Source organism: Tenrec ecaudatus, chromosome 5 (assembly GCF_050624435.1).
Source record: "Tenrec ecaudatus isolate mTenEca1 chromosome 5, mTenEca1.hap1, whole genome shotgun sequence".
Taxonomy (NCBI): Eukaryota; Metazoa; Chordata; class Mammalia; order Afrosoricida; family Tenrecidae; genus Tenrec; species Tenrec ecaudatus.
The window spans coordinates 170,694,104-170,709,369 of NC_134534.1; the positions used below are offsets into that span (position 1 = coordinate 170,694,104).

At 45.6% G+C, this 15,266-nt stretch overlaps 1 protein-coding gene across 1 annotated transcript; it reads right to left on the minus strand.

Annotated features, from left to right (window-relative positions):
• Positions 1 to 338: 338 nt before the first annotated feature.
• Positions 339 to 9,556, minus strand: KLF6 (KLF transcription factor 6). The gene is made up of 4 exons (XM_075550273.1): positions 9,181 to 9,556; positions 5,726 to 6,299; positions 4,184 to 4,307; positions 339 to 3,488 (listed from the first exon to the last, which is right to left on the minus strand). Exons 1-4 carry the CDS (start codon positions 9,280 to 9,282, stop codon positions 3,437 to 3,439), a joined length of 852 nt encoding a protein of 283 aa, XP_075406388.1. The 5' UTR covers positions 9,283 to 9,556; the 3' UTR covers positions 339 to 3,436.
• Positions 9,557 to 15,266: the final 5,710 nt, after the last annotated feature.

Below are 15,266 nucleotides of genomic sequence, written 5' to 3' on the forward strand. Positions count from 1 at the left end.
ATATTTCTCTGGTTTGAGTGACAGGAAGATAACAGCTAGCAAGTGTTTTCCTCCCGTGGCCCAAAGCCTGGCTGTTGTTTTTGTCCATCTTTGGAGAAGTGCATTCAATGCATCTTGCTGAGAGCCAATGGCAGGTGCCTACTTTCACTTTGGATCCCAGGACTGGGCTTGAGGGGAAGAGAGATTTGAGATAGGCCCATGGTGTTCACTGTTACACAATGGAGATTTCCCAAATGGGAAGCCGAGTGATTAATGTAGCAAGAATTTGCTTCACCCTCCCCCGACAACACTGCCACCACCAGCACCCCTGCCCCCCAAAAAAGCCACCAGACTCAAGATGCTGATAAGAATTCTTTTATGTTATTCCAATAAAAAATACATTCATACAGAAATATAACAATCTTGCAAAAAACAATTTCAAATAAAATCTTGTAAAACAAAATTTTACAAAAATCTTACAAAGATTCTTTAGATAACAGGGCATTTTAAAAAAAACAAAAAACCAAACAAACAAAAAGAAAGGGGAAAAAAAAAAGATTTCACTAATAGAAATTTTTTTTTAATATCAAGCAAAAAGTTTCTGCTTGATTGAGGCTCAGTTATCACCTGAACAGAATGTACTTCTTTATGTACTTGCTTATTATGAAAATTATAGGACTGACACCCATGGCACCCAGCCCCACCCATTCCAACAACTCTGATGGTATTTCGTAAGTGAGACAAGCCAGTGCAAGCTTTTTTTTTTTTTCTTTTGTTTACCTTCTTGCTCAATGGAATTGTTATGGCTAAGCACACAGCATGGCCAAAAAAGGAGTTTTCCAAAACCCAGCAAATCAAAGGCCTGGGTTTTGAATTGCCAAAAGGAAAGCACATTTCCCCCCACAGGAAAATGGAATGAGTTATTTAGGTAAATATATTCATTGGATCAGATTTTAAAAAAACCAGTCTTGTGAGCTTTAATCATTGCTCATTTTCAGGAAGATCAAATAAAAAACCAGCACAGCTAGACTCATATGTATATATATGTCTGTATATATATACACACAGATATGTGCATATATATATCCATATTTATATATATTTTATATATATATATATATCAAGAAAAGATCCACACCCACAAGACAACAGCTGGGTGGAATATCAGCTGCCCATGCCGCAGTATGCCAATTTGAGGAAATTACTCATTTGAAAAACCGGGGGGAAAAATAGCTTCATCTGCATAAAAAGTGTTCTAAAAGAGAGTCCCTGTAACTAGCTTACTGTCAACGTCAATTAGATCTTCTAATAAGGCTGAGCTTCCAAATGAAAACCTTGCGTCTCGAGTCCAGCTAGCACGCAGGCACTCTGTACAGGCCGTCTTGTAATGGCCAAAGGTAATCTGCTCCAGACTTGCCCAGAATGACAACACCGAAGTCATCAGTCTGGAACAGATTCAAAGCTAAGAACATCATTAGCAAATCAATAAATTAAAAGTAAAGCTTCTATAAAAATTAGATTATGTTTTTGTTTTTTTCATTTCATTCACCTCCTTTATGGCCATTGAAATATTTCTTTCACAGGCTGTGGAATTTTCTAGCTAAACATTCTAGTTTCTCCTTAAAAAAAATATTTATATATTATCTATATATATATTTATATATATACACACATACACATACTATACACACAAATATACATACACAAGAATTCCACCCACTTTTAAAAAAAAGTAGTATACGTTCTGTATTACCAACAGATAGAGCTAGATAGATATGTGACACTTGTGCCTTTGAAGCAAATACATTAACATTGTTTTGTTTTTGTTTTTTATACTTCTGTATTTTTAATATGTGTGAAAATGTTACATATTAAATACAGCCAGGTGTGTTATCTATACAATTGTTGTGCAAGGTCTACATGACAGTCTCACGGTGACAGAGTTGGTCAGATTTTTCCATTATGATGTGTTCTCCATTTTAACACTGACAGTCAAGTCATCTAAAATATTCAGTAAATATAGTGACATATTAAGGGAGTTTTCGCCTCTCTATTTGTCTTTGTGAAGGAGGACCTTAAAGAGATTTTAAATTTTTTTTCTGTAGTATACATTGATACAGTACAATGCCAGGTGAAAAGAGAGCCTGAATAAAGCATGCATCACCCAAACCCCTGTATGAGACCCCCCCCGTATAAAGGGGTCACTTGCATAAGGCACCATGATTAAGGTCAACAGTGCATTAACAGCTAGAAAACCAGAAATTAGTCCTCAAGGCATAAATGAGAGAAACAGCTGCATGAGAAAACCAGTTTCTAAGCTTTAGTGGTTCCATCCACCCAATTGAGAAACACTTTAGGTTCTTCATCCTAATGTAACATTAGACCAACAATTCCCAACCCTGGCTTTGTGACACCCTGACACGTGTCCCGGTTTCTTCAGGGCATCACAAAATTCTCCAAAAATGTAAGTCAAACTCACAATCCTGTAAAAAATAATTCTTGGCTGTACAACACCTTTCTGGAAGGACAGTAGTACAAAATTGAAGGGGGGGGGGAGGAGAGGGGGTGACGACAACATTGTGTATTGCCAGGCCAAGATGGCTAGGAATCACCCTATTGGAGAAATTGTATCTTAGCTGCTCAATAACTGGAATTAAAACTGCTGTCCTGATTTAACAATGGAAAAGCATACAGTTCCCCAGAACCATGCATTATTTTTGTATGATAAGGAAAAGTTATAATTGTGTTATATCTGTGAATACACAGCTTATACAATGGGTTACAAGTGAGCTCTGTAGCCAGTAAGACAAGCTACTAGACACATTGCACGTTCAATAGCTGCACCAGACACCGGAAGCTCCTCGCACACGGGAGAGGGGCTCCCCTCCCTACACCCACTCAACACTCAGGGGTCCTGACTGCCCACCCCGCCCTCCATAGTTTTCTTTCTTTTTTTTTTTTCATTTTGTTTTTTTGTGGGTTTTTTTTGTAGGTTTTTGTTTTTTTTGTTTTTCTAAGGTGCAGATTACCCTCCCCCCTAGGAAATGATTGGTGGTCATCTCATCTCAAGGTATACTCCTTACACACAAAACATTCAAACTCCTTTTTTTCCTGTCTCTTGTGGTTCCGTTACCACAAGGAAAAAAGGTTGGCCTCACCATTCAGTCAACCCACCCATGAACATTCTCAGTGCACATGCTCACGGCAAAGGCTTAGGAGCCACTCAGGTCGGGTACCAGCGACGAGTCCAGGTTCACCCACACATCATGCGCCATGGTTGCTATGCTGCTTCTTCCATGACTTTTTAGCCCTCAAAAGACCTTCCAAGGAGAGGTCCTGGAGGCAGCTGGGTAGGGTGCAAAATGGCATGCTTTGGCTGGAACACGCATCCCGCCTTCCCAGGCCGGGTCTCAGCCTTGACGCCTTTTAACCCATAGGATCCACCTCTCTGCTCTCTTCAAAGGTGTCTCTTCATGTGAAGGGCCAGATGGTCCGACCTGGAGAAACACCTGCGACAGGAAATGGAGAAGTCGAGTGAACAACATGCACTTCGTTTGAGGACGTCTGCCCTCACTTCCCCAACAGCCAACCCCTGATCTCTGAGGGAAGGGAAGAGGATGGGGGTGTGTGTATATGTCCGAAGGGAAGAGTATGGTGTGTGCGTGTGTGTGTGTAAGAGGATGTGTGTGTGTGTGTGTGTGTGTCAGAAGGGCAGAGTATTAAGAGTATGGTGTGTGTGTGTGAGTATGGGTGTATGGGTGTGTGTGTGTGTGTGTGTGTGTGTGTGTGTAGCAGGGGTGGGGGATTTCTCTGATCCATTACAAAGCCTTTTGGGGATGGGACATTTCATCTAATGAAATACCGATGAGGGGAGGTCTTAAACTAGCAGCGTCCAGTTGTGCTCTTGGGAGAGCCTTGATTTCCAAATCTGATGACTGATGAAAGCAAGCTTCAAAACATACTAATGAGATGACTTTATTCCCATGTACATGTGGGCTAGTACCCCCTTCATGTGGAAAGTCAGTATTATTTGACTTTTAAGAAAAGTTTTAGATTTGCAAAAGAGTGTTAATCAAAGATGGGGTCGGGGCAGGGCCGCCTTCCCCCAGGGCAAGTTACTAGATGCCTAGTGGATGCTGGGTCGGTCGTGGGCAGCTTGTAACTTTGCCTCTGCAAACAAACGCTGAGCTGGTCATCCACGTACCTGTCACAGTGAGAACATTTAAAAGGCTTGGCACCGGTGTGCTTTCTGAAGTGTCTGGTTAGCTCATCACTTCTTGCAAAACGCCACTCGCATCCTTCCCAGGAGCATCTGTAAGGCTTTTCTCCTAGGAAGCAAGCACATGGCAAATTCACTCTGACTTCACTGAAACCAGGATGAGGGAATGCGGATGTCACAACAGGGCGCCAGGAGCAGTATGCAAATGTATTCATTTACATGCTCAGGGTCTGCGGACAGACTGCATTCCACAATCAAAGGCAGTAGCTCACAAGGTACAGCAACCAACCAGCTTGAGCTCTTCTCTGACCCGGGTTTCAGTATCCTTAAGTATAGTGGAAGGACCCCAACTTCAGCAAAAACCCTATTATTGCAATCAAAGGGAACATGACAATTACTCAGATTGGTGAAATGCTTCTGAGATGATGTGTCAGCCTCCTGGCCTAACAACCTTGTCAAGGGCAGGGTTTTATTGCTTTCTCCATGGAAACTGTTTCTCTCAAGTACTTATTTTGTTTCTTACTCACTTCCCCGTGGAATGAGTCTTTGTAGTTTCCTCTGGGACTTTCTACATTTCTCCAAAACTGCAGTCACCAGTTACTGTGAAACCCCACTCCACAGTTTCAAATAACTTCGTAACTGGCAATCGGACTACCAAAAGAACTTTCCTCCCCGGTCAGGGTACAAAAATAAATTCAGCCAAAGTACCGCCCGAGAATATTTTATTTGAAAATGTTTCAAAGAAATGTGACCCTGAGGCAGGCACTGGTGTGACTCCTGGGCCCTTCCCATCTCTACACAATTTCTGTGATGCTTCCCCAATCATCTGAGATGTGGCCAGGTGCTTTAAAAACGGAATTTAGCAATGCTGTCATATCCATTAAGCTTTCTTTTCTAAGTGGGTTCAGAACACAGAGGCTGCGTGGCCCTTAGTGCTCTGCGCAGAGATATGCTCAATAAATAGCCAACCAACCAACCCTGCTTCTGACAGGGTGAGGAGTACCAGGAACTACACCCAGGCTCTGTCCTCACATGCCCAACGTCAACAACAGCAGTGAGCACCACATGCAGTGAGCACCACCTCAGCTCCAGGCTGTCTGTCGTGACCCTTGAGTTTCAAGTCAAAGCAGGATCCACAACTCAAGATAAGCTTATCTGTGGAAAATGGCTGAATGGGTACAATAAACCCTTAATAAACAAGATTGCCAGGGTGGGCGGAGGGTTGAGTGCCGATGGAGAGTAAGATTTAGCTTCTTGTTTTGCTCAATCTGCCAGGGTTAACCATTCAGCCGGCACAAATGTCCAGTCTTTAAGATTCTACTCTGTACTTCCAAAAAGATCCAGGTCTTTTGTGGCAAGAATGAGGAAGTGAGGTTGTGAATGCTGGTTAGGCTCGGCTAGGATGGCATCATTCACAGCCAGCACTGGGCTCTTGCCCAGGGGCTGTGTGCTTCAATGGCAGCGCCCCCATGGGGGTGTTCAGGCCCAGCGCTCCCCAGCTCCTTTGGGACACAGGACGTTACTGACCTGTATGAGTGCGCTGATGTGCTTTCAAATGGGAGCTTTTGGTGTAAACTTTTCTGCAGCCATTGAAGTGACACCGGTGGACTCTCCTCCTGCCATCTGGGGAGCCGTCACCACTGCCCTTGTCACCGGGCTTCCCCACAGTCCCACTACGGATTTTACCCGGTGAATGCAGTTCCCCAGGTAAACAATTCCACAGTTGAGAGGGTTCTCGGCCCAGTTCTGGAGAGGAAGGAGGAGTGGACGTGACTGAGGAGCTGAGATTTCCTGAATTGACTAAAACTTCACCTATCGGATCGGAGGTAAATTTAGTAGTGGGTGAAAGTTCCTCGGAGCTGTCAGATGATTCGCTGCTCACGTCCGAATTTAAGCTGTTGGTCTCTAAATTGTAACTAAGGCTCGGGCTGATTAGCGTGTCCTCTGGAGGGCTGGACGAAATCTTCAGTTCCGCGTCCTCTTTTTTCTCCCGAGCCAGGATGATTTTGGTCCACAGATCTTCCTGGCTGTCGAATTTGATTTCCGACGCTGACACATAACAGGGCTCACTCTGGAGGTAACGTTCCAATTCCAGGCAGGTCTGTGCAAAAGGAACCAAGAAGAGGGTGTGATTGTGACAGCCGCTAAAAACTGGAGCAATCGCACATTTGCAAACACATGCAGGCATGGAAGAACACATGAACGCCGCAGGATCCCCGCGGCAGAGACAACCTATTAAAATTAAACACTGGCCTATCTTCTTGAAGTTTGAAGAAATCTGTCTTTAGGAATTATGGGAAGAATTCAGATGGAAACACACACACACACACACGCACACACATGCACACACAAAAGCAGAAACGCCTCTTGGCTTTTCAAATATTGGACTAATGGCCAAAATGAGTGATGATCACTGAGCCAGTGTTTGTTACAGTTAACAGTGTTGACGTTTCTAATGAGTTCCCCCGTAAATCACACAAAGAAAGCCAGCCTCTCACGCACACACCCCAACAGGTTTAACCCGATTATCTGACAGTCTCAAGAGCCATCTTTATTAAAGAAAGTCAAAGTCACTCACTCTTCACGTGCTGACATATAGTCACACCACAGGACAGAAAGACAGCACGGCACGCAATGTGGTCTGACAGAGTGCCCTGAACACAGGGCTGACAGCACAAAGCCACACTGGAGCAGCGAGCTGACAATTGGTAGTCAGTGACATCAATGGAGTTGCAGATAAACCACCCATATTCTGTGCATCTGTAGCCCTCAGAGGCTTTCAAAGAATGCCATTTCCAAGGGCTGGGCCATGCACGCCACCAAACTTTAATGATTTCTCAGAGAAAAATAGGGAAGTTCAAAACAAGAGCGGAGAAACCATTCCAGAAGAGCCATATGCTATTGTAAAAGGGTGCAAGAGGGGAAATGGCCCTGCTGGGAGTCCCACAATGAACAAGAACTTTATCTACTGGCCAAGAATACAACTGTATGAGTCATCACGCGCTTTCTTTCACGCAATGCCAAAGGAGACTTCCTTTTGAAATTCTGACCAAGGGCCAAAAAAGTGCTCAGTTCAAATATACATGCAGTGTGTCATATCATGTGGGCCCCCTCCCCAACCCCCCCGCAACCAACCTTTCAAGAAGCTACAACTGCCGAGTTCAGCATCCCCTCTCCCCACCATTTCAAACTTTCTAGCCACTGGAAAAGAAAAATGGTAGGAAACATTTTAGGATTAAAATGAGTTCTTTCCTCAGTTCCACCACCACGGTTAGCTGTCTGCATGTCCATATAAGGCTGTCCATACAGACAGGCAATTCAACACATGTAAACGTCCACACCAAACTCTGTTCGTCTAAGCAAATCATTTTCAAGACCCATCGCCTTCCTGGCTTTAAGCAGGGCTCATCCTAAGAGCTCAGTCTCTGCCATGTGCCTTCTCTGATCCTGTGATGCTGATGCGTCCCCTTCCCCTTCCCCTTCCTCCCCATCCCCTTCCCCGGAGCAAGCAGGAGCAAGCAAGGGGAGGCAGAGGGGGGATTAATTCTTTTCTCTTTTACACCTCAGATTAGACAACTGAGTGGAAATGCATCCTAACCTATTCTGGAGAGACAGCCATACAGTTTATTGATGCTCCAAAGAGAAATGAAAGCACATTTATTGAGATCTTGTTAAACTTTAATAATCTTGCTAATTTAAAATCTCCATTATCTCCTCAGCACCAGGGACCTGAAGGAAGCTCTTGGTGAGTTTAAATGCCTCAGAAGGGGACTAGGAGCCAACTTTGGCTTTGTGCCCAAATCCCAAATGCCTGAAGGAAACTACTTAGATCCATTTCAATCACGTACTGGGGAGCAGCTTCTTGGAGGAAAAATGGGAGGGGGAGGGGAAGAGTAAGGCAGGGAGAAGATAGTGAACAATTAAGCAGGCTCGGGAAGATTACCACACTTGGCATTTCACCTGCCTTAAAAGCTTTCTAGGTTTGGAAACCACGGTCATATACTCCTATTTGATCTGGTCATTCACTTGGTGACAAAAAGCAAGCGGCACAGAAGCCACCAAGCCCTCCTGCTATCTTTTGAAAGACAATGGGGCAAGTGTCAGGGTCTCTTTGCTGGCTGGCAACCCTACAAATTAAAAAAAGCAAAACAAAAGTCACCGCCATGAGTCGATTCCGACTCGTAGGAGAGGGTGAGGAAATGTTTTTTAAATTTCCAACGTCAAAAAGAAAAAAAAATCCGGTTCCACTAAAATGCCGGAAACCCGAGGTTCTTCACAAACTACGACTTGAAGCAATTAAGACTGGCTCATTGTCATATGACTGACAAGTCACTGGTTGGGCAAACAGCTTTTTTTTTTTTTCCTGGTCAACAAGGTAAGAAAAACACCGTAGATCTAGACCAATACTAGGGTTTCCAAAGATCTTAGAAATGGTATAGGAGAAAAAATAAATTAGGAGAGCGCTGATCATCTGTTTTTTTAGGGCAACATTTAAATTTTTTTAAGTGTATATGGCCAAATAGCAAAACAAAAACAAAATTCCTTTTTGAAAAAAAGGAAAAGTCCACTGGCAGTCAATGCCAGTTGGTATGACAAGGTCTAGCTGTGGAGTTTGGACCCGGTACAGCACAAACTTCTGCCAGGGGCTCGGTGCGGGGCCCAGCGGACGCAGAGCGAGGTCCCGAGTTTCCACGCCAGTCCCGGCGGCTCCGGGCACCCCGATCGCCGCTGCGCTCCCCCGACACGACAACTGCGCCTCTGGGTGCAAGGAGCCCTTTCCCAAGTGCCTTCAGGACAACTAAATTTAAAAACGAATGGCCTTCCTTTCAAAAAACCAAAGCCCTCCAACAGTAAAATAATAAGAAGACACCTCCAATCACACACACTCCTAATTTCTCCTCCATCCACTCCTCCCTCGCTGTGCCGGGGACACTGGACATGCCGCTGAACTCGGCGCCTGCTACATTAAAATCCCTATTTACCTGTTGCCAATATTCTTCCAGGGATGGTAAAGCTGAGAAGTAACCCGTTTCATGCACAATCTGGAGTTCCTGGAAGATGCTGCACATTGGGAGTACATCCATGTCGGGTTGGAAAATAAAAGTCAATTCTGTTGTAAAAAACAGGGAGGTGTAATGGTCTGTAGTCAGAGAGATGTAAAACTCTCTCCCGAAATCACAAGAGTCAATTCCTGCAGAGGAGGTGAAAGTTTCATGCAAACTCAATTGCACACCAATTAGACGCCGCGGATTCGGATTCTCCTGGATCACAGAGACTCGCTCAGGAACCTACACAATATTTGCAAACACTGAACTGACTGCAAACGTAACCCCTGCAAAACTTCCCTATTCAAAGCTCTTCTGCCAGCCTCTCCCCCCTCCCTCCTCCTCCTCCTTCGGCCGAAGCTCCCCCCACTTTTCCCCTCCCCCCACGTGACTAGCTCGGCGCTGGCCCTACCAGCAGTCCAATCGCCACCTACCCATCCTGGAAGTTGAGCGCCTATGATGTCAGCTTCGACCAATCGGCCGTTGCAATACACAGCGGCCCCGCCTGGCGTGACCGAGCCTCTTCATCACAACCTCTGCGATTGGCTCAATTCGAAATTTCCCCGCGTCTGATTGGTCGGTGGCCTCGCCGGCTATTTTTAGTAACGTATATAAGGCGCGGGCTCCCGAGCTACTGGAGGAGTCCGGACTTTGTGGTAGCGCCGCCGAGCTGCCTTTCACTGCTGGCCGCGGCCGCTGCGAGCGTGGCTGAGCCGCGGCCGGCGGGGAGAAGCCGGCGGCCGCCCGGAGATGCGGGAGACCTCTCCCCCGCGCCCCCCCCCCGGGGTCCCGAACCCCGAGCCCTTTAGCTCTGGTTTCCTCCGACTCTTCCCCAGCCCCGGTCACTCGACTCCGGTCTTAGCGAGAGTTCCCGAAGCAAGCACCTCCCCGGGCCGGCCGGCCGGCCGCCCCCTCGGCTGCGCAGGGCGCTCGGTGGGCGAAGGGCGCCGGGCCTGCGCTCCGCCCGAGGCCCCGGCGTCCGTTCCGCGCGGGCTCGCGGGCCGCACTGGGGCCGCGGCGTAGCTGCACGGGCCGGCCTGGCTGCCGAGCTCCGGCCGCCCCGAGCGCTGGGCGAGGGGGGCAGCCCGTCCCGGGCTCGCGGGCCCACCCCTGCCCACCGAGCCCAGAGCTTCGCCGAGTCCACCGGCTGCGAGCGGGGTCGGGGGGCATCCTGAGCTGCGGCGGGAGGGAGTCCCGTGACTTCCCTCCATCTGTATGGTCGGCCTGGGACCAGTTTGCAAAACTGCATTGAATCACGCACAGACTGTACTTTGAATTCGAACACGAGAAGCCTCTCAGCTACTCCCCTTGAAAGTCCCTCCACCGTGTGCGGCTGACGCGCGGGGTTTACCGGTGCTGGGCTGGACGTAGTCTGAAACCCCACACCTAGGTCGGGGGATTCTTAGGCTCTAGGAACCTGGAAGTGCATGGAAGCCCAGTTCATTTGCATACCCAGGCCGGGGGAGGGCTACGAGGGACTGGGGAATTTGTTGCAAAAGAGGCACAAAGACCTCTAAGACCTTTTTGTTTTCTTCGCTCTGCCAATCCATCTGGTATGCTTTAAAATAAATTCTTGGGTGGACCCTTCGACTCTGCGGGAATTAAGTTTGCCTTAGAAATAAAATCAACGATCTACAACTGACACTTGGGTCCCTGGCTGGAACAGCTTTGGCATCATGTGAAGCTCCGGGGAAGGATCCAGCAATTGTATTTTAACTAGTCCTCCAGGTGATCCGAATGCAGGCTGAACTTTGGAAGCCATTGACCTATAATTTAAAATGCCCATTTCCTTGTTACCTACTAATTGCAGTCCCCAGTTACCAATAACAGTCTCCCTGAGTGTATCTTTAAGTCAAATTTGTGGGGAAGTCAGAACAGGTGCTTCTGGTCGGCAGCCTTTTCAATGATTTCAGGCAGCATTGTAACAGTGAAGGTGATTGTGATGAATTTCAAACTTGCATAATATCAAAGGACAAGTAGAATGGTTCTTAAGTCTGGTGCGCCTAACCTGGGAATTCTTACTCTCAAATTCATTACCAACAAGTCCATTCTGACTCAGGTCAGACCCTATAGACCAGAGTAGAGCAGCATGCTCTGTGGCTGGGTATCCAAGACTTAAATCTTCAAGGTAACAGAAAGCCTCATCTTTCTCCTGGGAAGTGGCTGATGGCTTCGAACTATTGATCTTGCAGTTACCAGCTCAACGAGTAAGTCATTGCCCCACCAGGGCTCCGAAATCTGGGCTTTGGCTGAAATAACGTTCATTGTATCGCGGTGCAGATAATACTCCTGAGACAAACGTGTTTATCTTGTAACTCAGCAATCTCAATACCCCACCAAGGTTAAAAACTAGGCTTTCCCCATGAACATGTAAACAAATTAGACTGAAGCCAAAACTCAATGTGTATTTTTCATAAATTGCTCCTAAAATACACCATAATCAGTTTGGAGAAAAATACCAAGAACGTGAAAATGGTGCTTTTTAATTTTCAAGATGGAAAACTGAGTTATTGCATTCCAATCATTTGTGGTGTCTCTAGGTGGTAAAAAGGATTAAGCACTCCATTATTAGGTTGTGTTTTCACCCACACTCAGAAATAAGGTCTGGCAATCATGAAAAGTCACAACCTTGAGGTCCCTCTAAAACAATACTTTTAAAAATTTTTGATTAAAATTTTTTTTAATTCTTGATTTTTAAAAATCATTTTATTGGGGGCACAGCTCGTATCACGATACATACATACATCCATTGTGTCAAGCATATTAGTACATATGTTGCCATCATCATTTTAAAAACATTTTTTTCTGCTTGAGCCCTCTATATCAGCTCCTCACTTCCCCCTCCCCAACCCTCCCTCATTAACTTTTGATAATGTATATATATATATTTCCTCCTCCCCCCACCAATGTCTTACACTGACCGCTGTCTCCCTTCACCCACTTTTTTGTTGTGCATCCCCCTGGGAAGGGTTTATATGTAGATCTCACTAGTGGGTTCTGCCCCTCAGGGAAACAGCAATTGTTTTAATTTCAAGATACAGTTTCTACACATCCTTAAAAATGTTTAAAGGAATAGCACATGTAAATAATTTTGAGAGGTTTTTCTACAGTAAATCTGAAAGATGAGCGTATATTTTAGGCGTTCGGGCGGTGTAGCGGTTGCACATTGAGTTACTAATCTCATGTTCAGCAGTCAACACCAGCAGTCACTCCGTGGAAGAAAGACAAGACTTTCTACTCCTGTTATGGTTTACGGTCTCAGAAATCCACAGGGGCTGTTCTACTCTGCCGTATTGGGCCACTATGCGTAGGAATTAGCTTGATGGCAGTCCTGGTGGTATACTGGTTAAGCATTGACCTGTGTTCTGTGAGGTCAGCAGTTCAAAACCACCAGCCGGCTCCTCAGGAGCAAGACATGGCTTTCTCCTTCCGTAACGTCTTTTGCAGTTTTGGAAACACAGGGGGCAATTCTACCCCGTCCTATAGGGACACTATGAGTTGGCATCTACTCGATACCATGATTATGACTGAGTAGAATTCTAGGCAGAAACCTTTGTGAGTCAAAGTTATAAAAGGTCATCATTTTATAGCTGTTATTATACATTGTCTGTGAGGATGACCCAAATGAAAATTATCATTGGAGCGTGTTCATCATTTTTGATGAACTGAATTACTTAACATTGCCCTTCTAGCCCTAGTCTTTGTAACTCCCACCAAATAACCAGGTAAGTGGATGCAAATGAGATGCTTGTGACCCACCCAGGGAATTGGAGGGCTTGCTACTAATGTTAATAAGGTGCTTAGCACCCTTGTGTCTGGAAGAAAAAGCAAAAACTGTTTGATTTGCAATTCCACTGCCAAGGGGAGCTGGTGGTTTGGAGAAGGGGAGGGGAGGGAAGGAAGAATGCTAACAAGAAAGACCCAAGCTCGCAGGCAAGCTTGGTGGCAGAGCAGTAGCAAGAGCATTAGTGAGTGAAGACAACAGCAATCAGGAGCCCAGAGCAAGATGGCTGCAGTGGTGCTGGCCAACTCAGATTGCCAAAGAAGGGCTTTATCGTATGTCCCAGAAGATGTCCAGCAGACCCTGTGACAAGGGGATCCCAAAGGCTCTGGCGGTAGCACTGGAAGAAGTGACCTTGGTCAGAGATCTATCTGTGCCTTGAGCTATTCCTCTCATTTTTGGGTTGATCCAGACCCAGAGTGGTACCCTGTGCCCAACTACCACTCCTGAGATCGGTTAGAAGAAGCAGTGAGCTACTGAACCCAAGGAGAAAGCGTGCTGAAGGCAGAAGAGGAAGAAGTTCGAGATGATGGAGTGATAACAGCGGTTTGGGAAAGTTGGATGTTTGGGGATACCTTTAACCTCCACCTCCTACAAGCCAGCTTTTTGCTGATCCTTACGAAAGACATTATTCATGTGACATCTAACCTCAGAGGGAAACATGTAGGCATGATACACACAACCTGACAAACAACCGTAGTCGCTCAGAGGGGCATAGTGTAAACACACTGTCTTCACACTCTAGTTACTCTGTACTATACCAGTGACTGGTTTTGAAATGGAAGATAAAAATATCTAACTAGTAAGAGTATGTTGAAAATTTTAAATGGTATTTTCAAGTGCCTATTTTGTGACAAACAGTAACATCCTGCAATGATATATTGACCTCAAGAGTTTCACTTAAATGTATGCTATTTTAGAAGGCCCCACATTCTTTGCTGCTGCTATTGTTGTTTGTCTTAGTAAATGAGTAACGATGAAATCCCTTTTTGCACATATGTCACAAAGATTGCAGGTTGGAGGCCACGTTGTGTCTAAAGTCAGGTCCAAGAACTTCGAAAGAGCTTCTTTCTAGTCTACCACACTGGGGAGTCTTGCTCTCGCCAAGGCTGATTCTCACTCTCCCAGTTCATGGGGAGAAAATAATGAACTCCAATATTCACCGCCCTTGTTTTCTGCATTTCCCTGTTGGTCTACTCTCTTGGTTGACTTAACCACCATCTTCAGAGGGGTTATGCCCCATCCTTCCGTGTGACTGGCCTCGGTTCATGTCCACACTCCTCCACGGGGTGTCTGTGTCTTACTCAGGTTTCCTTTCATGGAACCCATTTCATCACAGGTCTCACACTTCAAGCCTATCCTAATTGATTTTATTATTTGTAATAGAATACACGAAGACCCCTTTTTCTATGTTTAGAAGCAAAACAGTACTTAAAAGAAAGTTTACTTGTTGAAGCCAGCTGTAAACGTAATGATTTTGGACATACTGGCTTTGAGGGATTCTTACCTCCCTTTCTTCCAGATGATTCGAGGTGGCCCTTAAGAAGAATCTCATCACTGGATATTCCCAACAGGGGCCCCAGTTATGTGGGCAGAGAATACTCCCACCTGTGGAACGCCAGCCCAGCATCCTTTCTTGGTGGTGTACTTTGAGTGCCATTGCTCTCATGGAGAAAGCTAATGGACTTGTCATTTTGTCTGTTTCTTAATAGGGTACACAATTAACTTTAAAATATCACCATTAAGAAATGGCTTTGGAATGTTTAGAGGATCGGTATTAGGCGAATGTAAATTGGACATTTTTATTTATCACCTCCTTTGTACTGACTTGCAAATAGGTCAGGTTTCAGGTCTGACAGCTGCCAAACAAGACAAGAAGAAGACATGAGTAAGAGCATCTTCAGACTGTAATGTAGCTTTAAGAGATTTCTCAGCCAGACCCATGAGGAGTTTCTGAGAAGAGATTCTCCATTAAAAGAAGCTCCACACTGCGCAGAAATGACCTAACTCCAGTGCCTGTCATTCTTAGTCACTGATTGAAAGCAGACCAGCAGAAGCATAGTTTCAGGGTGAATCGCATACCAGGTCAAAAGGTACAGGGGGGAAAAAAAAGTGCAGAAACTGAAGTCTGTCATTCGGGCTTCCCTGGCAGCAGAGTCTCTTGCAGGAGGATCTCGGGAGCTCTGTGACTACCGCAGAACACATTCCATGGTTATGTATTACAAAACGTAATATTATAAGA

Bases quoted from the DNA above. Each gene is read 5' to 3' on its own strand.
- KLF6 (XM_075550273.1), bottom strand. From the start codon at position 9,282: ATGGATGTACTCCCAATGTGCAGCATCTTCCAGGAACTCCAGATTGTG. The intron at 4,308-5,725 runs GTCAGTAACGTC...CTTGCTTCCTAG, and splicing joins ACATCAGCGCACTCATACAG to GAGAAAAGCCTTACAGATGC. The intron at 3,489-4,183 runs GTACGTGGATGA...TTCCTGTCGCAG, and splicing joins AAATGTTCTCACTGTGACAG to GTGTTTCTCCAGGTCGGACC.